The 16,097-nt window shown below is 46.9% G+C and overlaps 2 protein-coding genes across 4 annotated transcripts in view; both read left to right on the forward strand.

Annotated features, from left to right (window-relative positions):
- The first annotated feature begins 628 nt into the window (after positions 1–628).
- LOC110491327 (cytochrome b-245 chaperone 1 homolog) lies at positions 629–3,979 on the forward strand. Of its 3 annotated transcripts, none has more exons than XM_021564694.2 (6): positions 629–833; positions 1,237–1,324; positions 1,443–1,484; positions 1,906–2,076; positions 2,623–2,767; positions 2,982–3,979. In XM_021564694.2, exons 2-6 carry the CDS (start codon positions 1,237–1,239, stop codon positions 3,145–3,147), a joined length of 612 nt encoding a protein of 203 aa, XP_021420369.1. In that variant the 5' UTR covers positions 629–833; the 3' UTR covers positions 3,148–3,979. The 3 variants fall into 3 exon arrangements, with proteins under 3 accessions (XP_021420369.1, XP_021420368.1, XP_036802003.1); XM_021564693.2 differs by having other exon boundaries at positions 759–814; XM_036946108.1 differs by lacking the exon at positions 629–833 and having other exon boundaries at positions 841–1,324.
- Positions 3,980–5,584: 1,605 nt separating this feature from the next.
- LOC118939487 (2-oxoglutarate and iron-dependent oxygenase domain-containing protein 3-like) overlaps positions 5,585–16,097 on the forward strand; it is a 16,896-nt gene continuing 6,383 nt past the window's right edge. The window contains exons 1-4 of the mRNA XM_036945868.1: positions 5,585–5,611; positions 6,057–6,121; positions 8,213–8,269; positions 8,906–9,059. Of these exons, the coding sequence (XP_036801763.1) occupies positions 5,585–5,611; positions 6,057–6,121; positions 8,213–8,269; positions 8,906–9,059 (303 nt within the window). The remainder of the gene's footprint in view (positions 5,612–6,056; positions 6,122–8,212; positions 8,270–8,905; positions 9,060–16,097) is intronic.

Below are 16,097 nucleotides of genomic sequence, written 5' to 3' on the forward strand. Positions count from 1 at the left end.
GGTCTCGTGAAAGTAATACACTTACACGTTTTCATTTTTTTTTGTCGAAAACAACATTTTATAAAAGAGTGCCTTTGAGTTGGAAGGCCTGCACATGCGCACTTTGGCCTGAGACGACTGTTAAACGTGTAGATGACCGACGCAAGAGTTCAGTTTACCAACGTCCCCTACAAGTGTGATTGGAGAAGCAGTTTTAGCCTATCTTCATACTGTACTGTCTTTGGGAGCGCCCGTCTCAAATGGAACAGTAATCTCCCCTGCTCAGTCATGTTGTCAACACGACAGCATGGTGCACTGTTCGGGAAGATACTTATCTTTTCCATAAAATATATGTTAGAATTTTCAAACTAGTTTCACTGAGATGGCAGTCAAAGAGTTTTTTATCATAAGCAATACATTTTGCACCAGAAAACACATAATCCTACTCATTACTCCACGTGCTTAATTACGTACATTTTGTTATGGGTTTATTTCGCCTTCACTTTGAACCTGGCTCACGCCCGGGAGGCAGCTCAGCTCCAAAACGAATACAATCATCTTTCACCCGGTGCCAGACACGCCTACCCGGGCACCCACGAAACACTAATCGAATCCCCTCATTGCAACAACGTTAAACTGCTCATGTCATCATCCAATCAGTGAAGACTTACCCCGGAAGGAAGCAACACCCCACCCACCGTGTGTTGTTGCTGTAAAATGAAATGAATTGAAACTTCTCTAAAAATTGTAAATGTAAATTTCACTATCATCAATCCGATTTGTTACATTGTTTCCGGTGCGTATCATTTTCGGGAATTTCGTTGAAGAGTGTAAGGTAAGACAACAATTAATAGGTATGGATACACATTATTTCATTCAAAGTATCATATAGGCTAGATTATGAGCGATCGTAAATAGTCTACCATACGGTTCTTCGATGCTCTGGGGTAGGATTGTCTTTTAGGGGCTTTGGCACAAAAACATACCCGCTGGGGGTGTAGGTTTAATATTAATAATAAGGTATGGTTACGGATGAATGCAATGCCGGATGTTTGAACCGGGAAATTAGAGATGAGGGAATGTGGAAGCAGATCTGAAGTACAAAAAGTCCTGCTCCTGACAGACATCCTCCCTTCTTCCGTTTCCTTGAAGTAACCACTGACCTATCATAGATATTCAAGTGTAAGCAACGGTTCTTCAATATTACATAGCTTTTGCCTATCCTTCTTGTATACAACTGTAATGTCTGTCTGGCAGATGGGCTATATGCAGGTAGAGGAGCACAATTCCAACATGTTACATCTGAAAAGGTCACCTGGCATCCGCTCCTGGTCGCTGCTTGTAGGTAGGTAGGGTGTGTGTGTGTGTGTGTACATTCTGTGTAAATATTTATTTATTTATTTGTTTGAATGCAATGTAATGAAATAAAGCGACCCAGCATTTGGTCATTTTTCTGATACCAGGTATTGCGTCCATTGGCCTGGCTGCTGCGTACTACACTTCAGGTACAACCCAATTTACAGGCATCACCATACTCCAGCTCAGATATAACCCCATTTACAGGCATCACCATACTACAGATCAGATATAACCCAATTTACAGGCATCACCATACTACAGCTCAGATATAACCCAATTTACAGGCATCACCATACTACAGATCAGATATAACCCAATTTACAGGCATCACCATACTACGGCTCAGATATAACCCAATTTACAGGCATCACCATACTACAGATCAGATATAACCCAATTTACAGGCATCACCATACTACAGCTCAGATATAACACAATTTACAATGTCAGCCTGTCACTGCTTTAGTTGAATACAGAAACAGTCTGGTACCTAGGCCAGTCATCATTGACACAATTAAGACAGATTTCCTGCCTGTCTCTCACCCCTCTGTTTTCTTGTCTTTCCAGACAGTGTCCTGTGGAAGCTGTTCTACGTGACGGGCTGTCTGTTCGTGGCCATGCAGAACATGGAGGAGTGGGAGGAGGCAGTGTTTGATAAAACCAAGAATGTGATAGAGCTGAAGACCTTCAGTCTGTACACTCTGATTCTCACCATGTGGAGGAGAGGCCAGGAGAAAGGTGAGGAACATCATCACGTAATGTGTCCTGTACTATCACTCTCCTTTAACAATATGTGTAGGATGATGGGATGAGTTTTCAGATCTGGGAAACCCAGAGGTCTTCAACCCTGGTCTTGGAGAGCTATAGGAATTTTGCTTCACAAATTCGCCCTCTCTCTTCCCGTTTCCCTCCCATCCCCCCCCACTCCTCCCATCTCCCTCCCATCCCTCCTCCCATCCCCCTCCACCTCCTCCCATCCACTCCCACTCCTCCCATCTCCATCTCTTCCCCCTCCTTCCGCCTCCATCCCATCGCCTCCCCCTCCTCCAATCTCCATCCCCTCCTCCCGTTCTGTCTCCGTCCCGTCTCTGTTCCATCCCCTCCGGTCTCCCTCCCATTCCCTTCTGTCTCTCCCACTTCCTCCCGACTCCCTCCTGTCTACCTCCCATCCCCTCCGCCTCCTCCCGCCTCTGTCCCATCCCCTCCGCCTCCTCCCGCCACTGTCCCTTCCCCTGCCTCTCTCTACCTCCCATCCCATCCCCTCATCCTGTCTCTGTCTTTCAGTGGTGCTGGACATGAGGCACCTGCGTGCCGTGTGTGTTCAGGAGGAGAAGGTGCGCTACCTGGGAAAGGGTTACCTGCTGGTGCTGCGGCTGACAACCGGTTTCTCCTACCCCCTCACACAGAGCGCCACCATGGGGGGGCGCAGGTACGACTGGGTTCTGGAGGGGGAAGTGATAGGGTCTTGTAATAGATCTAACATGGAAGATGCTGTGTTAAAGGATCAGAACACAGGTTTCCCAGGATAGGAGAATATTGTAGAATATTCCAAGAATGGTATGGAGCAGAAGTATAATCAGCCGCGCTGTCTATTCTTGATCACAACTCGTTGTTTGATTATTTTATTTCTCCCTCTTTGTCAGTGATGTGGAGGCGGTGGCTTCGTTGCTCAAGCGTTTCCTGGGTCTGGAGGAGCTCCAGTGTCGCTGGGAGCAGGAGGAAGAGGAAGAGGAGGAAGATGAGGAAGATGACCTGGACCCCAGCACTGACTCAGAAGAAGAGGGGGACTTTGAACCCTCAGTGCAGTAGTGATGAGGAGAGGAAGCCACTGTAGACTTGAAATGCACACAAACATATTTTACAGCATTTCGTAGTATTATCCCTGATACTGTAAATGGCCTGAAATACTCTCTTGAGTGGTCGTTTTCCACAGAAGATTTAAACTAAATCATAGTTTGGTGTCTGGCCTGTTCTTAAAAAAAAAAAAAATCATTACTGTATAGTATCTGCGTTACACACCTATCCTTATAGTTACAGTGCCTTTTTATTTCAATGTAATCAGTATTTGTGTGGAAAAACTCAAAACTTCCAACATGCCAACAGGATAGGCAACACATTGGTGTGTTTGAGACCACCCAAGAGCATCACTCTGCTCACTACAACCATCCATCTGAATGCATGTGACCGTAAACTATAATCAAGCATGAAGAATTTCCAGGGATCAGTTAAGAATATTTATGAATGTCAATACTTGCGTGTTCATGTGTCTGTCAGCATTCATAGGTCTTATTGCTAGGGCCGAACAGAATCCGGGAAGGACGAAACATCTTGAAAACAAAACATCTTAATCTAATCTACCATGGTTTAATATTCATAGAGAACGCTACAGATTGTCTCAGGTAACATTCCTGTCCATAGACTGTAATGTGTTAGTAATAATGTGTATATTTGACAGGAAGGCTGTATTACATTGCATATGGACGGTAATAACTACTGTGTCTGTTTATGAGAGGAAGGTGAGTGATGATGCCTTGTGTTGCTTGAAAGAAAGACGATGAATGAGAGATTTGTAAGTTTAAATTTTTTTTTATGTGTCCAGTTCCTGCTGGATGACTGCAGGTACTGATTTACCTTTCTTTTTTTTAAAAACTTTCATACATTTATTTGTGCATTTTTTTTGTAAAAAAAATCAAATTAAAGGGAATTAAATGAGCTTTTTGATAATCATGAAATCATTTGTGTTCTATAAATGATTCACTGGTCAACCATGGAAGAAACCTTTATCCGTTATCAAGTTTGCTACTAACACATTTGAAAGTAGATACTAGGACTAGCTATGAACTCACCACCCCCCCGGCTACAATCCACGAGTGACTTGCAGCAGACACACATATCAATGTAAACAGAGTGAGGTGCTGGACCTTGTTCAGGGACAGAATAACAGATTTTTACCTTGTCAGCTCGGGGATTCGATCTTGCAACCTTTCGGTTACTAGTCCAACGCTCGAACCACTAGGCTCTCTGCTAGTAGTGATGGTGGCAGCCCTGGCTGTGTTGGGGACCCTCACCTGGCTCTACCTGGCCTTACGTCACAGAGACCCTGGTCAGACATGCTGAGGTGTTTGATCAGCCCAGGGTCTACACTGTAGAGTGTTCTGAGGACTATGACAACTACAAATGCTACCCAGGTGGGTTTAAAACAACAGTTTTGTATTGAAGCCACAATCTGTAAATGATGCATGCCATATAAAGAGTTTTGTTGAATTAGATGCATTGGTGCAAGGCTAGAATAACATCCTGAGTACTCTATGAATATGGTCATTCAAATATGCAAAATTCATGGAATAATTTACCTGATGCCTTTCAGGAAAGTTTTCAATTGCATTTCCTTTTTTGTAATTGAAAGCCTTTATAAAACTGCTCTCTTGAGGTCATGCCACAGCATCTCAATTGGGTTTAGGTCAGGACTCTGATTGGGCCACTCCAGAATGTGTATTTTCTTCTGTTGAAGTCATTCTGTTGTGGATTTCCTTCTGTGTTTTGGGTCGTTGTCATGTTGCATCAACCAACTTCTGTTGAGCGTCAATTGGCGGACCGATAGCCTAACATTCGCCTGTAAAATGTCTTGATAAACTTGGGAATTCATTTTTCTATCGATGATAGCAAGCTGTCTAGGCCCTGATGCAGTAAAGCAGCCCCAAGCCATGACACTCCCTCCACCATATTTTACAGTTGGGATGAGGTTTTGATGTTGGTGTGCTGTGCCATTTTTAGTTTAAGCACACTATGTTTGTCTGTTGTGACTTAGATAAAGATTTGATCAAATTTGATGACCAATTTCTGCAGAAATCCAGGTAATTTCAAAGGGTTCATATACTTCTTCTTGCCACTGTAACTGCTCTGCCATTCCTGTACATTGGCTTCCCTCTAGTGGTGATTTGAACAAAGATGAACAGGCAGGCGGAAGTTTCTACTGGGATGTTGCAGCTGATGTAAGATACTCTTTTTTCCACCCAGGATGCACTCCTCATACAGACAACTCAGTGACCAGGGAGGAGGCCATGGCCCTCTGTTCAGAATCCCTCACCTCCTACCCCCCACCCCCCCACCCCTCTCTCTCTCTCTCTCTGTCACGTATCTATCTACTCTTTTAGGTTGGCAGATAGGGGGCTGGTTCAGATGGAGGGTGAGTATCTACTTTTAGTAAGAAATATTTGAACTGAAACAGGACCAGGGAAGAGCTAGGATGAAGACTGTTGCTCAAACTCCAGTTGTACCATTCCTCTGTCTCCACTAGAGGTCAGGGTGGTGCAACTATAGTTCTATGAGCTCAATATCCAAAGTTCAGTTCCGATGGGCTGATGTAGTTACTGTGTAATCCTATCGTTCATGGCTGCTTGGTTGACCCATCTCCGTCCTCTATCCCCTCCACCCTATGTATACCTGTTGTTCATGGCTACTTGGTTGACCCCTCTCCGTCCTTTCTCCCCTCCACCCTATGTTGTTCATGGCCTGTTAAGATACTGTTGTGAGGGGAGTGGAAGCAGCAGGGCACATTTATTATTATTATTATTATTTTTTTTTACTGATTAGTGAGAGAGAGCAGAGTATTCCTGGGTAGCTGACAGAACAACAATAACAAGTAAAGGACAGAGAGGTAGACTGAAATAAGTCCTAATAGTTTGCTTGTTTTCTCATTCTCTTTTTGGCCTTGCCAGGGTTCCATCCTGGACCTGCACTCTGGGGCACTGTCGATGGGGAAGCAGGTCTCAGGTCTCTACAGGTCTCTCGCTCTCTCCGTCCCCTAACTAACCTAGCTATTAATGATGTCTCTAGCTCTCTCCGTCCCCTAACTAACCTAGCTATTAATGACGTCTCTCGCTCTCTCCGTCCCCTAACTAACCTAGCTATTAATGATGTCTCTCGCTCTCTCCGTCCCCTAACTAACCTAGCTATTAATGATGTCTCTCGCTCTCTCCGTCCCCTAACTAACCTAACTATTAATGATGTCTCTCGCTCTCTCCGTTCCCTAACTAACCTAGCTAATGATGATGTCTCTCGCTCTCTCCGTCCCCTAACTAACCTAGCTATTAATGATGTCTCTCGCTCTCTCCGTCCCCTCACTAACCTAGCTATTAATGATGTCTCTCGCTCTCTCCGTCCCTTAACTAACCTAGCTATTAATGATGTCACTCGCTCCATCTGGCTTCCACAACATCTACAGGTCTCTCGCTCTCTCCGTCCCCTAACTAACCTAGCTATTAATGATGTCTCTCGCTCTCTCCGTCCCCTAACTAACCTAACTATTAATGATGTCACTCGCTCCATCTGGCTTCCACAACATCTACAGGTCTCTCGCTCTCTCCGTCCCCTAACTAACCTAGCTATTAATGATGTCTCTCGCTCTCTCCGTCCCCTAACTAACCTAGCTATTAATGATGTCTCTCGCTCTCTCCGTCCCCTAACTAACCTAGCTATTAATGATGTCTCTTGCTCTCTCCGTCCCCTAACTAACCTAGCTATTAATGACGTCTCTCGCTCTCTCCGTCCCCTAACTAACCTAGCTATTAATGATGTCTCTCGCTCTCTCCGTCCCCTAACTAACCTAGCTATTAATGATGTCTCTCGCTCTCTCCGTCCCCTAACTAACCTAACTATTAATGATGTCTCTCGCTCTCTCCGTCCCCTAACTAACCTAGCTATTAATGATGTCTCTCGCTCTCTCCGTCCCCTAACTAACCTAGCTATTAATGATGTCTCTCGCTCTCTCCGTCCCTTAACTAACCTAGCTATTAATGATGTCACTAGCTCCATCTGGCTTCCACAACATCTACAGGTCTCTCGCTCTCTCCGTCCCCTAACTAACCTAGCTATTAATGATGTCTCTCGATCTCTCCGTCCCCTAACTAACCTAACTATTAATGATGTCACTCGCTCCATCTGGCTTCCACAACATCTACAGGTCTCTCGCTCTCTCCGTCCCCTAACTAACCTAGCTATTAATGATGTCTCTCGCTCTCTCCGTCCCCTAACTAACCTAGCTATTAATGATGTCTCTCGCTCTCTCCGTCCCCTAACTAACCTAACTCTTAATGATGTCTCTCGCTCTCTCAGTCCCCTAACTAACCTAACTATTAATGATGTCTCTCGCTCTCTCCGTCCCCTAACTAACCTAGCTATTAATGATGTCTCTCACTCTCTCCGTCCCCTAACTAACCTAGCTATTAATGATGTCACTCGCTCCATCTGGCTTCCACAACATCTACAGGTCTCTCGCTCTCTCCGTCCCCTAACTAACCTAGCTATTAATGATGTCTCTCGCTCTCTCCGTCCCCTAACTAACCTAGCTATTAATGATGTCTCTCGCTCTCTCCGTCCCCTAACTAACCTAACTATTAATGATGTCTCTCGCTCTCTCAGTCCCCTAACTAACTTAACTATTAATGATGTCTCTCGCTCTCTCCGTCCCCTAACTAACCTAGCTATTAATGATGTCACTCGCTCCATCTGGCTTCCACAACATCTACAGGTCTCTCGCTCTCTCCGTCCCCTAACTAACCTAGCTATTAATGATGTCTCTTGCTCTCTCCGTCCCCTAACTAACCTAGCTATTAATGATGTCTCTCGCTCTCTCCGTCCCCTAACTAACCTAACTATTAATGATGTCACTCGCTCCATCTGGCTTCCACAACAATGGCATCTCCTGCCTAGCAATCTGCCTGCTTCTTTATCCTGCTCTGTTTGGATAGCTTCTCTGTCATGGCCTCTTGGGTAATTGTGCACTGTGCTGTCTGTGTTGCCGGATGGTAAAATATGCTAATATCCCTGTTCTGTTCTCTCTGGCTGGCTGGTGGTTGGTGGCGGCTGGTGACAGGCACTTTAGGGAGCAGATAATGGATGTATTCTCTGAAGAGGACGTCCGACTCAACAGGTTGGTGTGTTTGTATGTGTAGTTAGGTTTCCATTCAATTTGCAACAGATTTTAACGTGAATATTCTAAAATATGCATAAAACACAAAATGCTCATTTTCCAACCAGATATGTGTTTCCATCAAATTGACTTGTTGCAGGTAAAAGTCTGTGGGTCTTGATGTCGTTCACATAAAATTACTTTTATGGTCAAATTGACAGAATATTAAAAATAAAAAAACAGTTCAATTGGTTTCCATCGCATTTCAATTGTTTGTGCGTGTCTGTGAATACAATTTACAGGCCCAGGTTACTGTTCAGTACATTTACAAGAAGCCCCTGTATAAATACAATTTACAGGCCCAGGTTACTGTTCAGCACATTTACAAGAAGCCCCTGTATAAATACAATTTACAGGCCCAGGTTACTGTTCAGCACATTTACAAGAAGCCCCTGTATAAATACAATTTACAGGCCCAGGTTACTGTTCAGCACATTTACAAGAAGCCCCTGTATAAATACAATTTACAGGCCCAGGTTACTGTTCAGCACATTTACAAGAAGCCCCTGTATAAATACAATTTTCTTTAATAGATAGACTGACTGTTTCATTGGTTGATTTTGATTTGGGGATTGATTGACTACTTCCACCCTCCAGGGAGGTGCGTGGTCGTATCCAGGCAGTGGTAGCAACGACCTTTGACCTGGACCCACCTCTTCTGTACCTCACCGAGCCCACCTTCTTCTCACGCGTCAACAGCACTCTGGCCAAGACACAGCAAGACGAGCACTGGCACCTTCACATAGACAAGGTAAGAAAATATTATAGAAGGTAAGGTTTTATACATATTATATATATATATATACACACACAGACATTTTTTCTGCATTATCCTGTGTCATGAATTACCTTGTAGTTTTGAAGTCAAGACGTATTCAAGCGTCATAGAAATCCCACAATGCAATGAGGGACCCCTTTTTCTATTTCACACAATAGCTGACACACTGGCTGTAGCAAGACTCTTCTAAACCAAAGACAACACTTCCTCCTAGCTGTGTTTAAATATCCCCTTTAATATTCATGAAACAGATTTGATGTACATGTAAATAAGCTGAAACTGTTTTGTACAGTAGTTCAGTATCAATGACTTTGTAAAACGTATGGAAGAAACACTAAAACATATTACATGTGAAGAGTAAAACTTCTCATTCGTTTAGGTTTTTTTGTGATTTTAAATATGGTCTTGACGGTAGGTTCATAGTTCACCTTAATACCTTCAGTATTTTCTGTGAGATGTTCTGTGAATGCGGCTTTGATTGCACCACGTGAATGAATCTCATTAGTGTTTAGCCAGCAGGGCAATAGAATGAAGTGATCATTTCATACCAGATTCCTCCCATTCGCTATTCCTCTCTCGACTGTGGACCTCAGCAAAGCAAACTTTGTAATTCATTGGGTTATTCATTTTATGGCACTGTTTGCGCTTTTTATCCACGTTGAACACTACAGAAAACGGCTCCTGAAGGAAATGTCTGACTGCTTCTTATCTGTTTGCTAACGTGTGTGTTTTACCATCTTTGAGCGTTGTTCATTTGCTAGTGCTCCATCATCAGTTTGTGTCTCTGGGAATCGTTCATTTGCTAGTGCTCCATCATCAGTTTGTGTCTCTGGGAATCGTTCATTTGCTAGTGCTCCATCATCAGTTTGTGTCTCTGGGAATCGTTCATTTGCTAGTGCTCCATCATCAGTTTGTGTCTCTGGGAATCGTTCATTTGCTAGTGCTCCATCATCAGTTTGTGTCTCTGGGAATCGTTCATTTGCTAGTGCTCCATCATCAGTTTGTGTCTCTGGGAATCGTTCATTTGCTAGTGCTCCATCATCAGTTTGTGTCTCTGGGAATCGTTCATTTGCTAGTGCTCCATCATCAGTTTGTGTCTCTGGGAATCGTTCATTTGTATTTTTCACCATTGTTTATTTTCTGGTGCCTCAATCATTTCTGGTCATATCCCATAGTCTTTCGCAATATTAATTTATGTCACCTAATCATCTCTCTCTCTCTCTCTCTCTCTCTCTCTCTCGGCTCCTCAACAGCTGGAGAAAAACAATGTCATCGTAAACCCCCCAGCACTCTCCCCCATCTGTCCCCTTCCCCCTTCGCCATCCTAGGTGTATTTGGCCCAACCTAATTTAAATGTAAATGGCTTTTGGCGTCTTTTTGGTTCCCTCCCCAATCGATCACACTGCTGAGGTGGATTTATACACCCCTGGCCTCTCTGCTGCAATGTGACTGTTCTCTCTACAGCCCCCAGCACTAATCTAATGTCTGACAGGAAGACGTGGGGAAACCAATGTATAACACTGTGATTCTTATTCAGAACTCTGTCCATGATCATCCAGAAGACACATGATTATTTCCTCAGCCAATCAACAGCAGACAAACCTATAGAGTAATAGTTGACCTATTCAATTGGTCAGCTTGTCACATTCAATGCGAGAAAATGATATACATCTTGAGAAGCGTTCTAATTGCGAGTGGCACAGGGCGATAAACAGCCATGCCCAGTCAATGCACAATGTACTTAATGTAGTTGCGCAAAAAAACACACTTTTAAAAGCGGTCCCTGTCTCTCTCCCTCTGTCCCCATCTCTCTCCCTCTGTCCCCATCTCTCTCCCTCTGTCCCGGTCCCTGTCCCCATCTCTCTCCCTCTGTCCCTGTCCCTATCTCTCTCCCTCTGTCCCGGGTCTATTTCCATGTCCCCGTCTCACTCCCTCTGTCCCACTCCCCGTCTCTCTCCCTCTGTCCCCATCTCTCTCCCTCTGTCCCGGTCCCTGTCCCCATCTCTCTCCCTCTGTCCCTGTCCCTATCTCTCTCCCTCTGTCCCGGGTCTATTTCCATGTCCCCGTCTCACTCCCTCTGTCCCACTCCCCGTCTCTCTCCCTCTGTCCCCATCTCTCTCCCTCTGTCCCGGTCCCTGTCCCCATCTCTCTCCCTCTGTCCCTGTCCCTATCTCTCTCCCTCTGTCCCGGGTCTATTTCCATGTCCCCGTCTCACGCCCTCTGTCCCACTCCCCGTCTCTCTCCCTCTGTCCCCATCTCTCTCCCTCTGTCCCGGTCCCTGTCCCCATCTCGCTCCCTCTGTCCCTGTCCCTATCTCTCTCCCTCTGTCCCGGGTCTATTTCCATGTCCCCGTCTCACTCCCTCTGTCCCACTCCCCGTCTCTCTCCCTCTGTCCCCATCTCTCTCCCTCTGTCCCGGTCCCTGTCCCCATCTCTCTCCCTCTGTCCCTGTCCCTGTCTCTCTCCCGCTGTCCCGGGTCTGGGTCCTGGTACCTGTCTCTCTCCCTCTGTCCCTGTCTCTCTCCCTCTGTCCCGGGTCTATGTCCCTGTCCCCATATATCTCCCTCTGTCCCTGTCTCTGTCCCGGGTCTATGTCACAGTCCCTGTCCCTGTCTCTCTCCCTCTGTCCCCGATCCCCATCTCTCTCTCTCCCTCTGTCCCCGATCCCCGTCTCTCTCTCTGTCTCTGTCCCCGTCTCTCTCTCTGTCCCCGATCGCCGTCTCTCCCTCTGTCCCCGATCCCCGTCTCTCTCTCTGTCCCCGATCCCCGTCGCTCTCTCTGTCCCTGTCCCCGTCTCTCTCTCTGTCCCCAATCCCCATCTCTCTCTCTGTCTCTGTCCCCGTCTCTCTCTCTGTCCCTGTCCCCGTCTCTCTCTCTGTCCCTGTCCCGTCTCTCCCTCTGTCCCAGTCCCCGTCTCTCTCTCTCCCTCTGTCTCTGTCCCCGTCTCTCTCTCTGTCTCTGTCCCCGTCTCTCTATCTGTCCCTGTCCCCGTCTAGCTCTCTGTCCCTGTCCCCGTCTCTCTCTCTCTGTCCTTGTCCCCATCTCTCTCCCTCTGTCCCCGATCCCCGTCTCTCTCTCTCCCTCTGTCTCTGTCCCCGTCTCTGTCTCTGTCCCCGTCTCTCTCTCTGTCCCGTCTCTCTCTCTGTCCCTGTCCCCATCTCTCTCTCTGTCCCTGTCCCCGTCTCTGTCTCTGTCCCCGTCTCTCTCTCTGTCCCGTCTCTCTCTCTGTCCCTGTCCCCATCTCTCTCCCTCTGTCCCAGTCCCCATCTCTCTCTCTCCCTCTGTCTCTGTCCCCGTCTCTCTCTGTCTCTGTCCCCGTCTCTCTCTCTGTCCCTGTCCCCGTCTCTCTCTCTGTCCCTGTCCCCGTCTCTCTCTCTGTCCCTGTCCCCATCTCTCTCCCTCTGTCCCCGATCCCTGTCTCTCTCTCTCCCTCTGTCTCTGTCCCCGTCTCTGTCTCTGTCCCCGTCTCTCTCTCTGTCCCTGTCCCCGTCTCTGTCCCCGTCTCTCTCTCTGTCCCCGTCTCTCTCTCTGTCCCTGTCCCCATCTCTCTCCCTCTGTCCCAGTCCCCGTCTCTCTCTCTCCCTCTGTCTCTGTCCCTGTCTCTGTCTCTGTCCCCATCTCTCTCTCTGTCCCTGTCCCCGTCTCTGTCTCTGTCCCCGTCTCTCTCTCTGTCCCTGTCCCCATCTCTCTCCCTCTGTCCCAGTCCCCGTCTCTCTCTCTCCCTCTGTCTCTGTCCCTGTCTCTCTCTCTGTCTCTGTCCCCGTCTCTCTCTCTGTCCCTGTCCCCGTCTCTCTCTCTGTCCCTGTCCCCATCTCTCTCCCTCTGTCCCCGATCCCTGTCTCTCTCTCTCCCTCTGTCCCTGTCTCTGTCTCTGTCCCCGTCTCTCTCGCTGTCCCTGTCCCCGTCTCTCTCTCTGTCCCTGTCCCCATCTCTCTCCCTCTGTCCCCGATCCCTGTCTCTCGCTCTCCCTCTGTCCCTGTCTCTGTCTCTGTCCCCGTCTCTCTCTCTGTCCCTGTCCCCGTCTCTGTCTCTGTCCCCGTCTCCCTCTCTGTCCCTGTCCCCATCTCTCTCCCTCTGTCCCAGTCCCCGATCCCCGTCTCTCTCTCTGTCTCTGTCTCTGTCCCCGTCTCTCTCTCTGTCTCTGTCCCCGTCTCTCCCTCTGTCCCTGTCCCCATCTCTCTCTCTGTCCCCGATCCCCGTCTCTCTCTCTGTCTCTGTCCCCGTCTCTCTCTCTGTCCCTGTCTCACTCTCCCTTTTCTCTCTATCCTGCTCTGGATTTATCCGCCTCTCCTAGTTGCTGAAACTCCTCTTGTCTCTTTCCTGGACTATGGATATTTATTTTCTTTCAGATCTCATGGAATTGAGTTCTGTGTTTCATGTGACAGACCTTCAGAATACACGTAACCAAAGTATTTTTATTATGAAATAGAGCCGGGGTACTCAAGTACTATATGAGAAGGTCCGGTCACACACATTTCCTAGGTGGCAAAGGTTGGGATGGATATTGTAATTTTATCGGCGTTGTAAGAAACCCCCAAACTGTTCACACCCATCTTGTTGGCGCAGAGACAATTTCCTGCATTCTGAACATTATTTCATGTCTTATGTGTGTTTATATGATACCAGAGGTCGAAGCCCGACCTCAGTAAAAAAACAAACAATACAGTATATATTTATTATTATTATTATTTATTTATTTGGGACCTGTGTTCCGTTTTGACCCCGTTCTGGGTTCGGATCAGACCCGCCAGTTGAGTATCTATGACATCTAAAGTATTCTCTGCTAAGGGGGAGGAAAAGAGAGGGTGAGCCCTGAACGGTTTGGGAGAGGGACTGCTGTGTACCTTCTCTGACACCACCCAAGTCCTTTATTATTCAAAGAGATAAAAGCCATGTATGACAGGGAGGCGGTGGATGGAAAACTAAAGAAAGAGAGGGTCAGAACGGTTTGGAAGAGGGACCGCTGTGTGCCTTCTCTAACACCTTCAGAGTGACAGATGAGATGGAGCAGAACGTGAAACTGAACCGCTGGGATCTGGAGTGTCAGTGTGCCACTGCTTTATGAAGGGAGATACAAAGGAAGAAGGATAAAAGAGAGGGAGACGAGAGTCAAGCCATACATGATGTTACACCGGATCAGTCATTTTCCTCCCATGTAAATTCACCTCCACTTCGCCAGATTCATAACCAGATTTATCCAAGTGGCACCGTGAGGTGAGGTGGAGGACTGACAGGCATTTTCCCTCCTGCCTTGACGAGAGGAAGTTGGCTAACCACATTACACCACAGCCAACTCTACAATCTCAGAGTCGGTGCCGTGGAAGAGACTCGTGTCGTTGTGTTGAACGATGATCACCCTTCCTTCTCTGTGGTCTGATGAGGCCCTGAACCCCTCACTGCTATAAACAAGGCTGTTTGAGAAGGCGGTGTTGCTGAATTGAGTTTAATTATGACTACAGGCAATCAGAAAGAGAAGAAACCGGAGGGATCAAATGGATAGCAGCAGCAGGTTGAGAGAGGTAGGAGGAGGGAGGGAAGAGAGGGAGGGAAGTGAAGAAGAGTGTGAAAGGGTGAAGAGCGGGGGTAGAGAGCACGACAGAAACAGGTTGAGAGAGATTGAAGGGAGGATGGAGGAAAGAGGGAGAGGTAAATATTTTTAAGGGCAAGGAAGATGAGAAGAAAAGGACCATTACTTTAACACATAATTCAACCCAAACACTTAAATATATTTATGAAATTCAGAGATGTAAACTTTAAAATCAGATGACTAACTCACCCGGCAGTTTGTGGAGAAAGAAAACAAAATGGGGGATAATTAATGATGGCAGAGTGGGAGGAATAGATTCATTGTCTGAAGGATATCGATATGTTTCTGCTGATGAGAGCATGGGTGGCTGATGTTAGGGTGATAGGGTGATAGGCTGGTGTTAGGGTGATAGGCTGGTGATAGACTGGTGTTAGGGTGATAGACTGGTGTTCGGGTGATAGGCTGGTCTTAGGGTGATAGGCTGGTGATAGACTGGTGTTAGGGTGATAGGCTGGTGTTAGGGTGATAGGCTGGTGTTAGGGTGATAGACTGGTGATAGACTGGTGTTAGGGTGATAGACTGGTGTTACGGTGATAGGCTGGTGATAGACTGGTGTTAGGGTGATAGACTGGTGTTAGGGTGATAGACTGGTGTTAGGCTGATAGGCTGGTGATAGGGTGATAGGCTGGTGTTAGGGTGATATACTGGTGTTAGGGTGATAGGCTGGTGATAGACTGGTTTTAGGGTGATAGACTGGTGTTAGGGTGATAGGCTGGTGATAGACTGGTGTTAGGGTGATAGACTGGTGTTAGGGTGATAGACTGGTGATAGACTGGTGTTAGGGTGATAGGCTGGTGTTAGGGTGATAGACTGGTGTTAGGGTGATAGACTGGCGATAGGCTGGTGTTAGGGTGATAGGCTGGTGTTAGGGTGATAGACTGGTGTTAGGGTGATAGACTGGTGTTAGGGTGATAGGCTGCTGTTAGGGTGATAGACTGTTGTTAGGGTGATAGGCTGGTGTTAGGGTGATAGACTGGTGTCAGGGTGATAGGCTGGTGTTAGGGTGATAGACTGGTTTTAGGGTGATAGACTGGTGTTAGGGTGATAGACTGGTGTTAGGGTGATAGACTGGCGATAGGCTGCTGTTCGGGTGATAGACTGGTGTTAGGTTTATAGGCTGGTGTTAGGGTGATAGACTGGTGTTAGGGTGATAGACTGGTGTTAGGGTGATAGGCTGCTGTTAGGGTGATAGACTGGTGTTAGGGTGATAGGCTGCTGTTATGGTGAATGACTGGTGTTAGGGTGATATGCTGGTGTTAGGGTGATACACTGGTGTTAGGGTGATAGACTGGTGTTAGGGTGATAGACTGGTGTGAGGGTGAAAGACTAGCAATAGGCTACTGTTAGGGTGATAGACTGGTGTTAGGGTGATAGACTGGTGTTAGGGTGATAGACTGGTGTTAGGGTGATATACTGGTGTTAGGG

This window comes from Oncorhynchus mykiss, chromosome 16 (genome assembly GCF_013265735.2).
Source record: "Oncorhynchus mykiss isolate Arlee chromosome 16, USDA_OmykA_1.1, whole genome shotgun sequence".
Taxonomy (NCBI): Eukaryota; Metazoa; Chordata; class Actinopteri; order Salmoniformes; family Salmonidae; genus Oncorhynchus; species Oncorhynchus mykiss.